General features: G+C 51.0%; 2 protein-coding genes across 4 annotated transcripts in view; both read left to right on the forward strand.

Moving 5' to 3' along the window:
- Positions 1-4,553, forward strand: part of PIAS4 (protein inhibitor of activated STAT 4) — a 36,253-nt gene extending 31,700 nt beyond the window's left edge. The window contains exons 11-12 of one of the 3 annotated variants that reach the window (XR_012156192.1): positions 1,372-1,823; positions 4,494-4,553. Coding sequence is in view for 1 of the 3 variants with exons in the window: in XM_073324199.1 (XP_073180300.1) it covers positions 1,372-1,577 (206 nt within the window). In the remaining 2 variants the exon portion in view is untranslated. Of the gene's footprint in view, positions 1-1,371; positions 4,421-4,493 lie in introns of those variants that run through there. The other 2 variants (XR_012156191.1, XM_073324199.1) reach the window with 2 other exon arrangements.
- A 3,755-nt stretch (positions 4,554-8,308) lies between these two features.
- On the forward strand, positions 8,309-16,232 carry LOC140903237 (uncharacterized). The gene is made up of 3 exons (XM_073324200.1): positions 8,309-9,781; positions 11,559-11,731; positions 13,109-16,232. The coding sequence occupies exons 1-3, from the start codon at positions 9,449-9,451 to the stop codon at positions 13,392-13,394; spliced, it is 792 nt and encodes a 263-aa protein (XP_073180301.1). The 5' UTR covers positions 8,309-9,448; the 3' UTR covers positions 13,395-16,232.
- Positions 16,233-16,629: the final 397 nt, after the last annotated feature.

Below are 16,629 nucleotides of genomic sequence, written 5' to 3' on the forward strand. Positions count from 1 at the left end.
GTTAGTTTTCTCAGACTCCATAACAGTGAGATTTCTGAAAGGTATTGTCAGTCTGTGTGCACCTGTGAAGGAAATGGTCCCATTGTGAGACCTTAATGCTGTACAGGCCACCCTCCTGTATCCTCCATTTGAGCCGCTACCAGCTTGCTCTTTGTCTCTCCTTTTTCTTTCCAAGAAGACTGCCTTTCTTATTGCTATAACATCCACAAGAAGAGTCTGCCAACTGCAGGCCCTAATGGCAGGATTTCCTCCTACACAGTTCTTCAAACACAGTGTCCTTCAGGCCACATCTGAAGTTCCTTATCCAAAGTGATTTCACAGTTTCACCATAAGCAAGTAATTTACTTACCCTGTATCCTTTACTAAGCCACACTCAGATGATCGGTGTCTTCATATGTTCGATGTGAGGCAATGTTTGGCATTTTATGTGGAAAGGACTAAACCACTTCAATCATTGCACTGGCCTTTTGTCTTTTGTGCGGATTGGATGAAAGGGCACCTGGTCTCAACGCACACAATTTCCAGGTGGGAGAACTTCCAACATTATGACTGCTTATGAAGTAGCCGTAGTGACATCTGTCATTTCTCAACAGTGTTTCGATAGGGGACACTTGCAGGGCTGCTACATGGTCTTCTATACGTACTTTTACTAAACATAATGCTGTTGTGGTGGCATCTAGGTCAGGTGCAAACTTACGGAAGGCAGGTCTGAAGTCATTGTATGAGTAGATTCAAGCAGTACCAGTAGGAGGTAGGGCTTGGAGAATCATCTGAGTGAAATATACGTCTGCAGCTACGCAAAGAAAAGATGGTTACTTACCTGTAACTGTTCTTGGAGATGTGGGTGCAGACCTATCTTCTGCAATCCCGCCCTCTGTTGTGTCTGCTTCAGAGTCTCCAGTCTTGGATTCTGGTCTCAAAGAACTGAGGGGGGTCAGGGTGGAGCGGCCTGTATGTAGCTACGGGGAGGGGCTTTGGGGGCCAGAGTGCATGAGCAGTGCCCTGATGGGTACTGCTAATCAAAGTTCTCTGGGTGTGTGCACATGTGAGTGGAATAAATGTCTGCACCCACATTTCAAAGAGCAACAGTTACAGTACAGATAAGTAACCATCTTCCTTCCAGGATGTATGGGCCTTCCAGGGCATCTCAGGAAGTATTCACTTACCCCACTGGTCTTTGAAGTAGGTGGATTTCCGTACGCAGCCTCCCTAGAAGGAATGTTTTATCTGCCCCTTCTCCAAATACTGTTCAGATATGCAAGGAGGTTGCATCCCTCTGGGATTTGCTGTGGTGGTGATGATGATGGTGAAAGAGCTGCTGAGAAGTGTTAGTAAGTTTTGTAGATGTTCTAATGAAGCCTTTCTTCCCAGGTTCTTCTGATGTGAACGGGCTGTTGCCCACTCCCAACGGTAATGGAGAGAACGGCAAGGTCGCCGCCGACGTTGTGGATTTAACACTGGACAGTTCATCATCTGAGGAAGAGGAGGAGGAAGACGAAGAAGACGAGGACGACGATGACGGACCCCAACCGAAACGACGCTGCTCTTACGAGAAAGGTTTAGTTTCTGCCTGCTGACTGCGGAAGTAGCTCTGAATCTCAGAATGGACAGACTTGAATACTCTGGTGCTTACTAAACTGGAGGGGAGGGGAATTTCTCCTTCGCCTCACTTCCCTTCCTCCCTGGTCTCCTCTTGACGTTCCTATTCCAAGTTAACCATTAAAACGAAAAATAAAACCATTGAGCTGCTTCTTGGTTGGAAAACTGCCCCACTAAACAGCCTGACCCGAGTTCTGCCAGCTCAACCTGACCCGGAGTCTGAAGTAAGGAAAGTGTCTTAAGCCAGGCGGCCAGGATCCAGAGCTAACTGACCTTGGCTGCCATTCAGCATTACAGTGTGAATCTCTGGAGTTCCCCTGAAAATCTACGGGATGGCTAACTCCAGTGCATCTCCAAAGCTGTGTGCATTTTTATTGTCTTGTTAAATAACCATTCCTGATTATCTAAAGTTTTGCTGGACATGTGAATGGGTGGGTTAGGGTGGGAAAGAGAGGGACTTAGGGGGGAGGTTTATATATCCCAGCAAAGTTAGAGGGTTTTTTAGGGGTGGGGGAAGGAATGAAAGGAAAGAGACTTAAGATTGGAATCGCACTGTTCTAGTTAGGAGCTCCAGCAGCTCTGCACCTCATGTAAAGAGACACATTTTGAATCCTTTTAATCTAATCTGAAGATAATGTAGAAATCGTGCATAGTGAATCATTTTAGTTGAGCAGAAGCCATGGGGAGGGTGGGGAGGGCTTGAACCACAAATCTGTTGTATTTTTGAAGTGCAATAACTTGGTGTTTTTGAAGACTAAAAGGGCTGGGCATTCCCTTTTGTAAAGAAGGCTTTGTCTCGGAAATCGGTGCCAGGAGCCTGCAGGACAGCTGACGCCCATCACCTGGACATGTGGCATTGTGTAGGCGTGAGGTGGGGTGGAGGGGATGTATGGCCTTCAAGAAAATGCCAGGTGGGGAAATCTCAGTTTCTAGCCAACTACCTCGGTAACTCCAATTCAGGTTTATTTCAGTCATGAAACAGTGCAAAGCCCATCACTGGTACTGCTGACCGCATTCATGTCATGGTGTTTGGAGACTTAGCCAAGGGCTAAGTGGAGCACAGCGACCACGTGTTGATGGCCTCTGGACTTTTCCACTTCTTTTAAGACTTTGATCCCAGACCCAAAGCTACTGTTAAGCTCTTAATGGCAAAACATTGTTGCTTTTGAGTTTCCAAATGGTAACCTTTTCCTTTGTCTTGTAAAGATTTTTTGGTAACTAAATTGCATACGCCGCTCTGCCTGTTCCTAGTTAAAAGCCTCTGAAGTCTGCATCTCTTTTGCTGACTTTCTCGTCTGTGGATGAGAATAAACTTTAGAAGGAAGTTGGCATGTTAACTTTGCCCGTGTACCAGGGAAGGGTGGAACTCAAAGTAACTGCCCTTAGTAATGCACTGGACCACCCCACCAGCTGAGCAGAGATGCTGTAACCAAGGCTATGCGAGTAGCTTCCAGTTGTGCTGTGTATAGACTTCCCAGCTGCTGGCAAAGGACAGTCTCTCCTTTCCAGCCCCACCACCCCTTCTGCTCACACTGTACTCTCTAACCGTCGAGCCCAGCTGCGGTGAAAGTACAGACACATCTCCTGTAATTACCTCTTCCCCTAAAGCTTGGGCCTGGAGGAAAGGAGGCAGCTATGTTAAAACACAGAACCAAAGTGATGGTGCTTTCCAAAGCACTTCTGATGCATTTAAGAAAAAGTAATGCATTTAAAATACCCCATCAACTTAAAAGCCATCAAGTTCCACTAGAACTCTTTTAAAATACCCTTTTAAGGACCTACTCTAAAGCATGTAGGAAGAGAGCCGAATATTATCCCATAAAGGCTATTGAGCAGAAAGTTAGACCCTGGCTTTTGGAGCCTTCCCTCTCCAAATTCTCACTGAAACTCGTTGCATGATGTATGAATAGAGCTTTCTCCAGTGAGGCATGTTGTCCCTCAGATTAAGCTGCTTCAAGAAATCCCGTGCCCTGCGGTGGTGGGTTATCTCACTCTGCATCCTCTGAGAGCGAGAGCTGATCACCTTGGACCGCATGGGCATGTTTGAAGGGAAAAGTCCTTCCTGCAAATCTGTATTCGGCCCAGCAAACGGAAGCGGAGGCATGTTTCTGCTTTTTCTCCCCTCCCTCCCCCCTAAACGAACACTTGCAAAGCTGACTGGCAGGTGCACATCAGGGCGGGGGGATTGTCAAGAAACCTCCCTTGCATTTCCTCAGCAGCACCAGCCTGTGAAAACACGATGGTGAAGGAATTGCCCAGGGCCCCCCTCAAGAGCAATTGAGGGGATGAGGGACGGGAGGGAAAGAGGCAACCCTGGAATCTAGTTCACTCGTCCACCATTTTAGTTCCTTTCCCACAGGAAAACCTTTATTTGTATGGAAGACTTTTTTCCTTTTTTCTTTTCTTTCTTTTTTTTGCAAATAAGCAATATGTTTTCAGGTTGAAACAAATAAATAAATAAAACCTTGGTAGAGCTCCAATTGTTTTACTGTATAAAGGGTTTGGCGGCTTGCACCCCCAGCCGCCCGGTAGTGTTACAGTCCGGTTTTTTTCCTAATATTTGTATCCTAATTTAATTGTTTTTAAATTTTGCAGGCCAAGCCACTGTTTGGAGACATCATGCTTCTGTTACTGCTTTCTGTTTGGAGTTGGCCAGCTCCTCCTGTACATATGTTTGTTCTTATAGCCTGTTTTTTTTCTTTTTTATAAAGAAGAGGAAAAAAACAAAACAAAAGAAAATTATTTTTCTTTCCCTCCGTACACATTCTTCAGCGTTCAGAATTCTAGTGTTTGTTAAATAAAAAGAAAGATTTACATTTAATTCCCAGCTTGTCCTTTTCCGTTGTATACTTTGGGGTCTCCCTCTTCTGACTGAAGGCATGTCTACCTTACAGCTGCTTCTACGGTCTACACCAGAGCTGGGCCATTGGAGTGCCATTACATGGACCCTGCTTTCCATATATGGACAGAAGGGGTTTTTCCGTTGATGTTGTTAATCCACCTCTTCGAGAGTGAAAAAATTCTTCTGACCTAACTGCGCCTCCACCACGGGTGAGGTCGACCTGATGTCACACCGAGCGAGACGTTTCTCCCAGCACTGAACAACAGAGCTAGGTTGATCTAATTTTTAAGTGTAGAGCGGGCGGGAGAGATGGTGGATTCTCCATTGTGTGGGGTGAAGATTGGGAGCCCGATGCCTTGTTACCCAGCGTTGTCAATTACACCAGGGGGAAGTGGGCATGAATGTTACCATGGTGATTTACTAGCACTTTTAAACTCAGTGAGAAGTTCAGGGCAAGGGAGAATCCGATGCTCCGGACATCTAAAAAAGATGGTCTGGCTCCACTGTATGTTGGGCTTCATGTAGGAGTCACGGGATGGGATTCTCTGGCCAGTATCATGTAGGTGGCCAGGCTAGGTGATCATAATGGTCATCCTTAATCTGTGACTCTCCAGGGGAAGATGTAACATTGCAACTCCTATGCTGTAACTTTGAGTTAATAACTCGATAGCGACGTGGCTGACTTCAGATACAGTTTGCGGCAACATATGATTAATATTCAGAGCTGTAGTAGCTTACCACATGCATCCTAAGCGGGAACACGGATGTCAAATTGGTCACAGCCACCTTTTTGGCTGTGTGGAGGAGACTCCCTTTAACCATTTAACCAGTTTGCCTGCTTCTCCCTCCTAGTTCTCAGTGCGGCAGGCAGGGCATCCTAGAATGCGCAGGTGGACTGCCACTCTGTGGGTGCGTGTTCCCGGCAGAGGCACGGGGCGATAGCTGCCTACATTTTCCCAGACTGCATGGAGTTAAAACTCAGCTGTTCAGAGGCGCTATGGGGGACAAGCTTAGTGGATGTGTGGTTGCCGTGGAATAAGTGCTGTGTGGACAACTCCATGCCTGGGCCAGAAGTGTGTCACAGACTGGTTACTAAGACATAGCTGTAATCTCAGTTTATATGGGGCCTTGGTCTGTCGGAGTGTGTTCATCTCCTGACCATAAATGGGGGGTGTGTACATCTGTTAAATTATAGCAATGAACCTCCCACATGTCCCCCGCCATAACTCCTGAATTCATTAGGAATAAAGTGGCTGCCTTGTCCTTTATTTTGCATTCCTGCTTGTATCATTAACGGGGCTTCTGAGTGGGAAAGGCTGCTCTGAGCTTGCATGGATCCTTTTACCGATTAAATCTGGGACCAGCCCTTGTTCCTCTCTCCTATTCAAGTTGGGGGCTTTTTTTGGTATTGGAGGTCTTATGAGCCATCAGCATTCACACTGAGCTCTGGCTCCATTCCCTGCAGATATGCTCAAATCACCACTTAAAATAGGACACTGAACCAAACTAGGCTTTATACAATGACCCATTTATTTCATATAAATGTCTGGAATTTAGATCAGCACCAAAACAGAAGTGCACCATTTTGTTTCTTATCCATGTTAAGAGGGCACCAATCAGCAACAGCCTGTCCTTGGGCACGGCCACTGAAACAAAAAGCACGTGGCAGCCAGAATTGTGGAAGGAACTACACTTTCCAAACCCTAACCAGCATGGTCCACTGAACTGGGATTTAAGAGAGCTTTTCCTAGCTCTGCCACTGAACAGCGGTGACACCTTGGTCAAGTCACTTCCTTTCTCTGCCTCTTCCCTCTCCCACCCTTTGTTTGACTTGTCCACTTAGATTGTAAGCTCTTTGGAGCAGGGGGCCATTGTGTAAGTAAAAGGCGGAGGGCTTTGGGACCCCTAGGTGTTACTGTAATTTAAATAACTCTCTTCTGTCCTGGAAGAGTTTTGCTACGTAATCTTCAAAAAATGACTGAGGATCAGTGAGAGCTGGGCCAATGAGATCCACTAACAGGCAACCCAGCACGAGAACAACAGCGCAGAGGTCTAAAGCAAAATACGCCAAGCACTGGACTTCCTGGAAGATGCGGCCCTGCTTAATCCTGCTGCAGGTCTCGAATCCTGGCTTTGAAATGTCTGAGCGATTCCAACAAACTGATGGGCTGGAAATTGGCTTTAAAGCGCTTGGAACGCTGGCCCATCCACCCGCAGACAGTGAGAGACCGCAGCCTCTGGTGGGCTGGTTCCCTGTGGATAACACCAGCTGTCTTAGCTGCTGCAGATAAGGGAGTCTTCCCACGTAACAGTCAGATTCTGGTTTCTCCATGCGTTCTCTGCAGCGTTAGAGCATTCAGCCTTTCATTTGGCGAGGAACACAGTTACAGCACCATCTATCAAGCCACTTTTAAAAACCTTCCCTAGAAAGGGCATAAAATCTTCCCATACCAGTAGCCAAAGCCCTGATGGTTGGCTTGAAAGTACAAATTAGCACAAAGAAACCTGGTAAGTTGCACAGAGTTTTTAACGTTCCCGTGCCCTACTGCAGGAGCACATAGATGCTGGGTAAGGGTGGCCCATCTGGGGCCTAAGATCATGAGGTTTGGAGGGAATCTTCAAAAGCGCCTCAGTGGCTTACGAGCACACGTCCCATTGGCTTTCGGTGTGCTCCTAAGTCACTATGGGTCTGTCTACACTGCAATTAAACACATGCAGCTGGCCCTTGCCAGCTGACTCGAGCTGGGGCTGTAAAACTGGTGTAGACATGCGGGCTGGAGGCTGAGCACCCTCCTCGTGGGGCCCCAGAGCTTGGGCTCCAGCCTGAACGGCCACCCTGAAATTTTACAGCCCCAGAGCCAGAGCGTGAGTCAGCTGACACAGGCCAGCTACAGGTGTTTCAAGGCAGTGTAGACGCATTCCTTCGGCTACCTCTGGGCGCTTCCCAGCACGGGTAGAATAACGTGCACTAGCTTTGCGCAAGCTATCCCGCGAAAAATGGTAGCGTGGCCACAGCACCTTGGGTCACCCATCCAAAATCCTGGATACATGCTTGGGGGCTTGTCCGCGCTGCCAGGGCCACCCTGCTATTTTAGCACACTGGCTTGAGGAGAGCTAGCCCGTGTCCATCTGCCTAAGCTGGGAATTACACCTCCCGTCTGCAGTATAGATGTACCCTTAGGGTCTTCTGCAAAAGCCTGGTTCTCATTTACACTAGGGCCTCCTGATACTGTTCTGGTGGTGCAAAGGGGTCTCCCTTTGGGTGTAAATGACTTCGAGTTTAAGTCCGGCAGAACCTTATGTCTAAATGTGAATCAGGCCCTAAGTTCTGAATTGGTCCATACAGTGGAGGAAGGGGAGTTAATTTCTCATGCACGAGGCTGACTAGACAGGCCAAATGGGAACCTTGCCAGCTGGTTCTCTTAACCTGTGTATTAAAATACATTGGGATTTTAAGTTGGTTTAATTTTTATGGGCACTTTAAAAAAAATTGGGTAAAATGCCCTGCTTCTATCAGACCAAGGCCTGTTCTCTATTCTGAAGGAGCGTGTCCGTTTGATCACGGCAGGGGTGGAGTGAGGTGATCTTTCAGTTCTATTTTTAAACAGGTGGACCACTCACTCCAATGGGAAAGTGGGAAGGGCAAGGGGGGGCGGTAAGGGTAGAAATTGTCCTTTTGCAAGACAGGCCTAGAAGAACATGAGAACGCTGTAAGTGGGAGGCTGGTTGAGATGAGAGCTCGACACATCATTCAATTGTAGAAGAGGCACAAGCCATCCTAAATGCACAAATACGCACATCGGAGTGGACAGGCCTAATGCCGAAGGTCAGTACGGTTTCGTATTGACTTTCTTGTGGCCACAGGAAGGTTTTAAGAATTGGCAGCTGCTCTAACCTCAGTGGTTTAGAGCAATTTTGCTTTTAGTTACTGAGCATCTCACCCCTCTTGCTGTCCTCAGGGTCAGAGATTAAAGGTCAGTGAGGTACCCAACTTCTGTTGATTTGCCGGGCCAGTTGGGCACTGAACTCTCATTTGCGCCTTTGGAAATCTGGCCCTAACAGCAGCTAGTGCTTGGTGATGCAACATGAGTGGGTTGTTACTTGAATACATCTTTGCTGGTTTGCCTGGCTAGTGCCTCATTCTTAAGTTGCTGGCTGAGGATGTGAAATTTCTTCCCTTCAAAAGCTTTCGATTCATCCTATGATTCTTTGTGATCAGTTATCCTGTGACCAGTATGAAAAATGTAGCTCTTCAGAGATACCCTCACCATGGGATTCCCAGTCTTGTGCTCCTTGTTCACGGCTGAAAAAACACCCATTGCTCTGTGATTCTTTGACATCAGAAGTAGCGGCCTGGAGCACAAGACCCCTTGGGCACACTCAAGCCACGCCGGTACCTTGGCTTCTTTTATCGACTTCCCTAGTTGGCTTTTTGCTGATCCTGCTCAGCAATGGAGTTCCACAACTTGTCCCCCAACTCTCCTTTGACACCTTTCCACCCAAGGGAGAAAGCTGATCTTGGGTCCCTTGCTTATGGATCTGCAGCCCCTCTGCGGTAACAGAGCCAGCGAATAAGCGTGCTGATGGCTTTCAGGTTTTGTTTTTCCGGAAGAGCCACCCTCCTTAAATATCTCCGAGCCCTCTTCTGTGTCCTCCCTTGCGTCGCTCGAGCAGCTCTTTTCTCTTTGTGAACCCTGGCCTTGTTGGAGAGCTTGGCTCAGAATTCCTCCACCTCGAGCGGATTAATCATTTTATTTATTAGGCTTACGGGCCAAATCCTGCTAAACCCGGGGCTTTGCCAGATAAACAGGCTGCTTTGCAAAGGCAGCCCGTTTGTGAAAACACAATTAGCAAACCCTGTAATCTGCACTAATTATCAGGCAGCACTCAGGAGGTTCATTCGCCTCGGCTCCCGCAGGGTTTCCCTGGCCCCACTGGAAGCTGCTCCTCGTGCTGGAGGAGGAGAGGGGCAAGAGCTCAGGTGAAACCCCCAGAATTGCCCAGACCATGGAGGAGGCAGAAGCTGGGAGCAGACGCCAACCTGGAGCCTCCTTCACAATTGATTATCTGCTCTTCGCTAAGGGGAAGCCAGCCAGCAAGGAGCGGGAGCCCAGGAGCTGCCGGCCACAGGACACCCCTGGCTCCTCTGAAAGGAAATCAGTGGAGGAGGTGGTTCGGGGGAACCCGCCCGTCCCGGAGTCTCTGGATCCACTGGACAAACCCAACCAGTCTTACATCGCCCTCATTTCCACAGCCATCCTCTCCTCCCCGGGAAAGAAGCTGCTGCTCTCGGATATTTACCAGTGGATCATGGATAACTACCCTTACTTCAAAAATAAGGTGAGTTCCCCCTCTCTTGGGCTGGTAGGCTTTCTAGGCCAGGATGAGGGCTGGAGCGGGTCCAGCTGTCCCCAGTGCGTTCACATCCTGGGCTTCAAGCTTTCCAAACCTCTCTAGCTCCGGAGTCACTCCTTTGGGGCTGTGTTTTGGCCCCTGGTATATTCCCAAGGGGAGCAGAGCGATTCTATAGAACTCGGTTACGCTTTCTTTCGTAAAACCCACCAGCCCCGTCTGAGCCTATCGGCGTGGGGGCTTGCACAGCTGAATCGCAAAGCATTGCTTCTCTCTCTCTCTCTGATGTTTTCACTGGGATTTTGGGGGGATTTAATTGTCCAATACAAACTTCTCCCTCTTCGGTGAGGAATAGACACGAGATCGCCTGGCCTCTGAAATTAGACCAGCAGAGACGAAGGGCGGTGGGTCAGAACTAGGGAAAACCTCCTCTTTTTGAAGGCAAGTGGAAAGTTCTCAGTCGTTCGCCCTTTCGCGCCCTGAACTAGTTGAGTCCCCAGGGTGCTGTATCCTGTTCGTTGCTGTTGTGTCTCCTCTTCCTGATTTTCAAACTTGCTCTTTGTGATCTGCCGCTTGCGAGAGAGGGCAGGGTGAAGGTAACACTCCCGCTCCTGCCTTCCGGCCACTCTGGGTATAACGGATGGAAAAGGTCAGGAAACATTGAAATGGAAAGTCTGCTCTAAACCTCCATTGCTGGGGGAATGCAAAGGCCCTTTTCCAGCCTGGCAGGAGAATGCAGCGGTTTGAGGGGCAGGTGCAGAGAGGGTCCATAGCTTTCGGGCCTGGAGTGGTGTTGGGTTGGGGTTTGTTTGTTTTCAGGTCAGACTCATCTTTGAAAACAATCGGACTGTGACTGTACTAGGAAAGCGTCCCCGTCCATGGGTCGTCCGAGCGATTGAGCAAACACAATGGGAATTGTGACACTGCCATCTGGAGTACATGGGGGGGTGCCCCTGTGCGGGGGAGAGGGGTCGTCAGTTCTGCTTAGGGCTTCGAGTAGGGTGCGGGGAACCAAGCTGTGGGGCGAACTCATGGCTTGCTGCGGGAGTCATTTAAGTGACCCGCAAAGGAGGCAGAAAAATATCCCGCATCTGCCTTTGTTTTTCCATACGTTACAAACCCCTGCTTGCTCACATTGCAAAGTGAGGGCTGGTCGTCCCTGGAAGCATCTCCGATGGCAGCGGGGTGAGAGGGGACCTAGCAGAAGCAACACGAGCAGAGAGGCTGCAAGCTGCAGCAAGTGAGAGAGGGAAGCGGTTTGTCCCATCACTAAAACTTGGGTCATTCGACGCTGCTTTAATTCCACTGGCGAATGAACCGTTTGGAGCAGAGACATCTCTGTTAAAAGAGTCACCCGGCAATCACAAGTACCTCCAGCCACACCTTTGCTCCAGCAAACCTGGAGAAGAGCAGACTGGATATTTCTAAAGTTAGGGGGAAAAACACCAGGGGAGGGAAAAACTTCCTTTATCCATTAGAAAGATGGCAGGAGTGTCTAAGTCTCAAGTCCAGAGATGGTGGGCTTTATTTTTTTAAGTCCTTTGCTGGACCCCCTCTAACTCGGTTTATCCATCTGTAGAGCTTGGGGACGTGACAGGACGGTTGAGGGATCCACCGATGATCTGGGATCATGAAAACAGGTTTGCGGCTCGTGTAGCCGCTGCCTCGCCCCGTGGGCTTTTGCCATGGAGGTTTGATTGCCTGTGTCCCTACCCCGCTTGCCGTATCTCAATCCCCCCACCGCCCCCACTCATTGGCTTTGCAGGAGAAGAGCTGGCGCAACAGTGTCCGGCATAACTTGTCCCTGAACGAATGCTTCATCAAGGCCGGGCGAAGCGACAATGGCAAAGGGCACTTCTGGGCCATCCACCCGGCCAACCTGGACGACTTCTCCAAGGGCGACTACCACCGGCGCCGAGCCCGGAGGCGCATCCGCAGGTGAGAGGTGGCTCAGGGTGGGGGAGTGGGGCCAGGCGCTCAAATCCTCCGCTTATCCCTCCAGTAACCCCCTCCCTAATGGACTCTTAGCCTCTAGCCTGATGACCAGCCGGCATTACTCCCCCTTCAGGGCTAAGACCATTATTCCTTCATGCTGACCTGAATCTGACCTTGCCAGACCCCAAATGCTACCCACGTTCTCCTTTCACTGGAGCCTGGTCCCGCAGGTGACCTTGTCTCCACCCTTGCTTTAAAATCACCCTTCTGCTCTTGGAAGGAGAAAAACTGCCATGTCTCCTCTCAGCCAGCTGGGGAGACTCGGCCTGGTGGTGGTTTGTGGTGAGGCGTGAAGAGACCAAGTCAGGTCTCCGGGGAGGGCGTTTGCCCAGTGCACCAGGGCTCCTGGCCTCCCGTGTTTACCAAACATTCCTTGGTGCACGAGACCAAGGACCACTGCAGGTTCTCGGCCATTTAATGAAATGCAGCCTCATTCGTTTCTGGCTTCTGGAGCTCCAGCTCTTCTGTGGGCAGGAGATGGACACTGGGGAGCTAGGACTCCTGGGTTCAGCTGTGCAGCTTCTAGACCAGTCAGCGTGTGGGGCGCAGTTTCATCTGTACAACGGGCATAATGCTCACCTCCCTCCCCAGCTGCTGAGAGAGGGCTGATGTCGGGTAAGCGTGTTCGGAGAGGCGCTCAGGTGAAAGATACTAGGGAAGGGAAAATAAGGGTCCCATGGGAAGGGATGGGGGACTATGGAAAATCAGGGCATGTTGGAGAGAGACCCACTTCCAGTCAACCTGGGGAACTCCTTGCCAGAGGATGTTGTGAAGGCCAAGACTATAACGGGTTTCAAAAAAGAACTAGATAAGTTCATGGAGGATAGGTCCATCAATGGCTATTAGCCAGGATGGGCAGGGACGGTGTCCCTAGCCTCTGTTTGCCAGGAGCTGGGAACGGGTGACAGGGGATGGATCACTTGATGATTCCCTGTTCTGTTCATTCCCTCTGGGGCACCTGGCACTGGCCACTGTCAGAGGACAGGACACTGGGCTAGATGGACCTTTGGTCTGACCCAGTATGGCCGCTCTTATGTTCCCTCCTGGAGGCCAATATGAACTCTTGTGCCAGTGGGGTGGAAGCTGCAGAAGGGGACGTAGCTGAGACAACTGACCCTCCCATGGAGTTGCTGAAGCTGCCCTGCCTTGGCGGGGGTCGGGGGCGACCCTCCCTCCCCTCCATCAGGGCCAACCCTCCTGGCGAGCTGGCTGCCGCGGGAGGCCCGATCTTCCCCTTCTGCAGCCAGCTCGGGTGAATCTGCCCCAGGCTGGGAGCAGGGGCCTTTGTCTGTCTGACTGTCCTCTCCTTGCCCGATGCAGGATGGCGGTGAACCTGAACTATTGCCACCCGTACGCCTTCTACGGACTGAGCTGCTGCCCGGGACGTGTCTGCCTCTGCTGCCCTCCCTACGCGCACCATGCTGGCCCCAGCCCTTCTGCGCATTGCCAGCCTGGATTCCCCCTCCTCCCTCTCTACCCGCCCGCCTCCCAGCGTCACCCCTACCTTCCCGCGGGCGCCCACAAAGGCCTGCAGGAGAAGCCGCTCAGCTGGCCTTGGCACAGACCCCACTTCCATCGCCCCCTGCAGGCTCATCCGTACCTGTAGCCTCCACTTCGCCAGCCTCCGGGGAGCCTTGGGCCACCAGGGATCGTCCCAGCAAGGAGATCTTTGGGTGCTTTTCCTTCTCTGCTTGGCCTGGGACGCGGCTTTGGAGCAGCCCCTGAGCAGCTCGGCGTGGTTTGCCTTTGGGTCCCTGGGGCCTGGCTATCTTCCCCACCTCCACCCTCTTCAAAGGGGGAAGTGACTCTTGCAACTCCAGTCCCCGAGTAGCCCCGCTCCATCTGGCTCCCTACGTACAGCCGTGGAACCGTCCATGCTCATGGCCATACCTGCCCAGCGTCTTTAGCGTTTGAATGCTGACGGGCTGCCCTTCCTCATTGCTTGGGGCTGCTCCTTTCTGTGTCTCCCCGTGGTTTTGATTTCAAAAGACAAGAGGCCTACGCAAGACTGAAGGGGCCCTAAAGCTCCGTAGCACCTCACTGCTGTTAAACCGTCAAGCAGGCAGGAACTCGGCCTGCCAGCCACCTACAGGACATCTGTCCACCTCTGTATTGCTCCAGGGGCATGCATGCAATCCTCTCCAGCCCTCCCCTCCCGCCGTCCGCTAGGTCTTCTACAATGCGCCCAGAAGCTCTGCCAATTCTGGTCTGTGAGCTCCTCAGACTTGACCACTCCTGCTCTGGGGGCCCAGGCCATCGGTAAAGGGATGCACAGAGCCTTTCGCATCTAGCTCCTGAGCTCAAGCGTGGCTCGGCTCAGCCGCTGATGGTTGGTGGGTGACTGGCCCCAGCTGCTCGCTGGGCTGGGCATTAACGTGATGATAACCAGTTGTCTGCATCCCACACCACTCTTGTGGGCAGCCTCTGGAGACAGGCCAAGGACTGAATAGGTCATGGAGTCTCCATTCTCCTGCTGGGCTGGGGTCAAACGCAGGGCCGTCACATACCAGGATTAGCACCATGTTGATGCCTAAGATAAAGACAATGTGACCTGCCTCCCTTCAGTGTGGTGCTCTGGGCACCACTAGGGATGTCTGGGTCACAGATAGATCTTGACGACCCATCTGCAGCCGTGGCGAATGCACACGGGTGCGTCAGCTCAGGCAGCCAGAGCCGGAGGTCCCACCTTCAAGCCCTGCTGCTAATGACCCTCCCTGGGCCATGGCCTGATGTTCACAAGCAAAACCATTTTCCAGTTGGGCAACTGATCCTCTCAACGTTGCCTTGTAGGCTAAGCCGCTGAGCCCAGGGTGAGCCTGGCCCACACTCCCCTATTCAGGGCCAGGAAGCTGGGATGGAATTTGCACCCCCCAGCCGGTGCAAACCCACTCTGGCGGTGGAGCCAGAAGGTAGTGATAGAGAGGAGGAGTCGGGGTTCCCATACACAGAAGTGTATTCGTGCGACTGAGGGAACGTGGGATTGGAAGCACAGCTACCCTTGATGTGCAAAGAACTTCACGTAGGAAGGAAAAGTCCACTGCACAGCTACTATCTGGGGAATAACTGGCTAGGTGGCCGTGCTGCTGAACAGGTTACAGCGGATCACAACTTGAATGTGAGTCACCAATGCGATAGTGGCCTTTTTCGCAGCTGTTGTCAACCTGGAATGGATTAATGGGAGTGTCATGGTGACATGGGCGGTAATTGTCCTGCTCTCCTCGGCACCGGTGAGGAGCACGGTGTCCAGTTCTGGGCACCACCCTGTAATAAAGATGTGAACAAAGTGGAGAGAGGCTGGAGGAGAGTGAGAAAAGCGAGGGAAGGTTTAGAAAACCTGATTGCTGAGGAAAGGTTAAAAAAATGGCCATGTTTAGTCTTGAGAAAAGATGATGGGGGTGAGGGGAGACCTAATACGTCTTCAAATCTGTCCAGGGATGTTATAAAGAGGACTGTGATCAATTGTTCTCCATGCCCATGGACGACAAGAAGCAATGGGCTTAATCTGCAGCCAGGGAGAGTTAGGTTAGATATTAGGGGAAACTTTCGAACTCTCAGGGGAGTTAAGCTCTGGACCAGGTTGTAGAATCCCTGTCATTTGGGGTTTTTAAGAACAGGTTGGACAAACCCCTGTCAGGGATGGTCTAGGTTGACTTGGTCCTGCCTCGGTGCAGGGGTCTGGAGTTGATGACCTCTCGGATCCCTTTCCCCCTCCATTTCTATGATTCTTCCCGTGCCACTTACAACCAAGCTGGGCCCAGCACTCGCTAACGGGCTGCAGAGAACAATCACCAGTGGGCGAGCGGGGACCTAGCAGGCTCTTAATTCCCTTGAGACTTTGATGTGGCATTTTGGTTTGAACCAGGCAGTAATGTTCTACTTCTGCCTTGCGCTTTGTCTGGGTGGGTTTGGGTGACCCCTTCCCTGCGGACACTCAGCGCCCCCTACCCTCCTCTCGTGTTAATGACTCCGACCCTGGCTGGCTTGTGAAGTCGATCGGGTGGGTTTCTTTGCGGGGTAAGGTCTTGTGCAGCACGAACCCTTTTCAGACGTAGCTGGAGTGAAATCGAGCGAACCCCCCGCCCCTCCCAGCGTGGAAATACACCGCCACCCTGCCTCGTATTAAAGCGCTGTCCAAGCATCAACGCTTCAGTGTGAAAGTCTGTTCCTGGGACAGTGCAGTGAATCCTCTGGGAACGGCCACTTCCTTTTCTCTCCTGACTTCTAGAAGTGTGCACATGTAGGTTCCTCCCACCCCTCCCAGAAGCCGCTTACACATATGGGGCTTAAAATCTCCTCCTTGCATGGGGGGCGGGGGTATTGCGGTGCTTTGATTGGAAATTCATTTGACTGATGGGATAAGCCTCCATTTTTATTTAAGAACGACCCTGCCCTGATTTCCCCCTGCTAATTGTTCCTGACGCCCTTAATGAAAATCGCAGATCCCAGGCCCTAAGTGGCATTAGCAGCCTTGCTAAGAAAGACGACTTTGCTGGTTTAAGCCCAGCGGCTAAGCCCCCCAAATCTTATAGCGGCCTCGCAAAATAGGAAGCTTATGACACAAACTAATCTTTTAACGTGGTCCGTGCCCTTTGGATTGAGGCTGCTGGGGAAACACATTTCAACCCCTGGGTCAAATGTACATGTAGGTGCAGGCCCGAGGGCTGCAAGGGGGCTGGTGCACTGAAATCCTCTTTCAAAATGTCCTGCCTTCACTAAGGCTTTCGGCTGCTAGTTACCTGCTCCTTTCCTGAGCCGATTTTCCACTGCACCTCCCGCAAGCCCTCATCTTCTTTTCCCCGGAGGGGAAGCCACTGTCTTGGTCCTCTCCCAAAATCCTGTGC

This window comes from Lepidochelys kempii, chromosome 25 (genome assembly GCF_965140265.1).
Source record: "Lepidochelys kempii isolate rLepKem1 chromosome 25, rLepKem1.hap2, whole genome shotgun sequence".
NCBI lineage: Eukaryota > Metazoa > Chordata > Testudines > Cheloniidae > Lepidochelys > Lepidochelys kempii.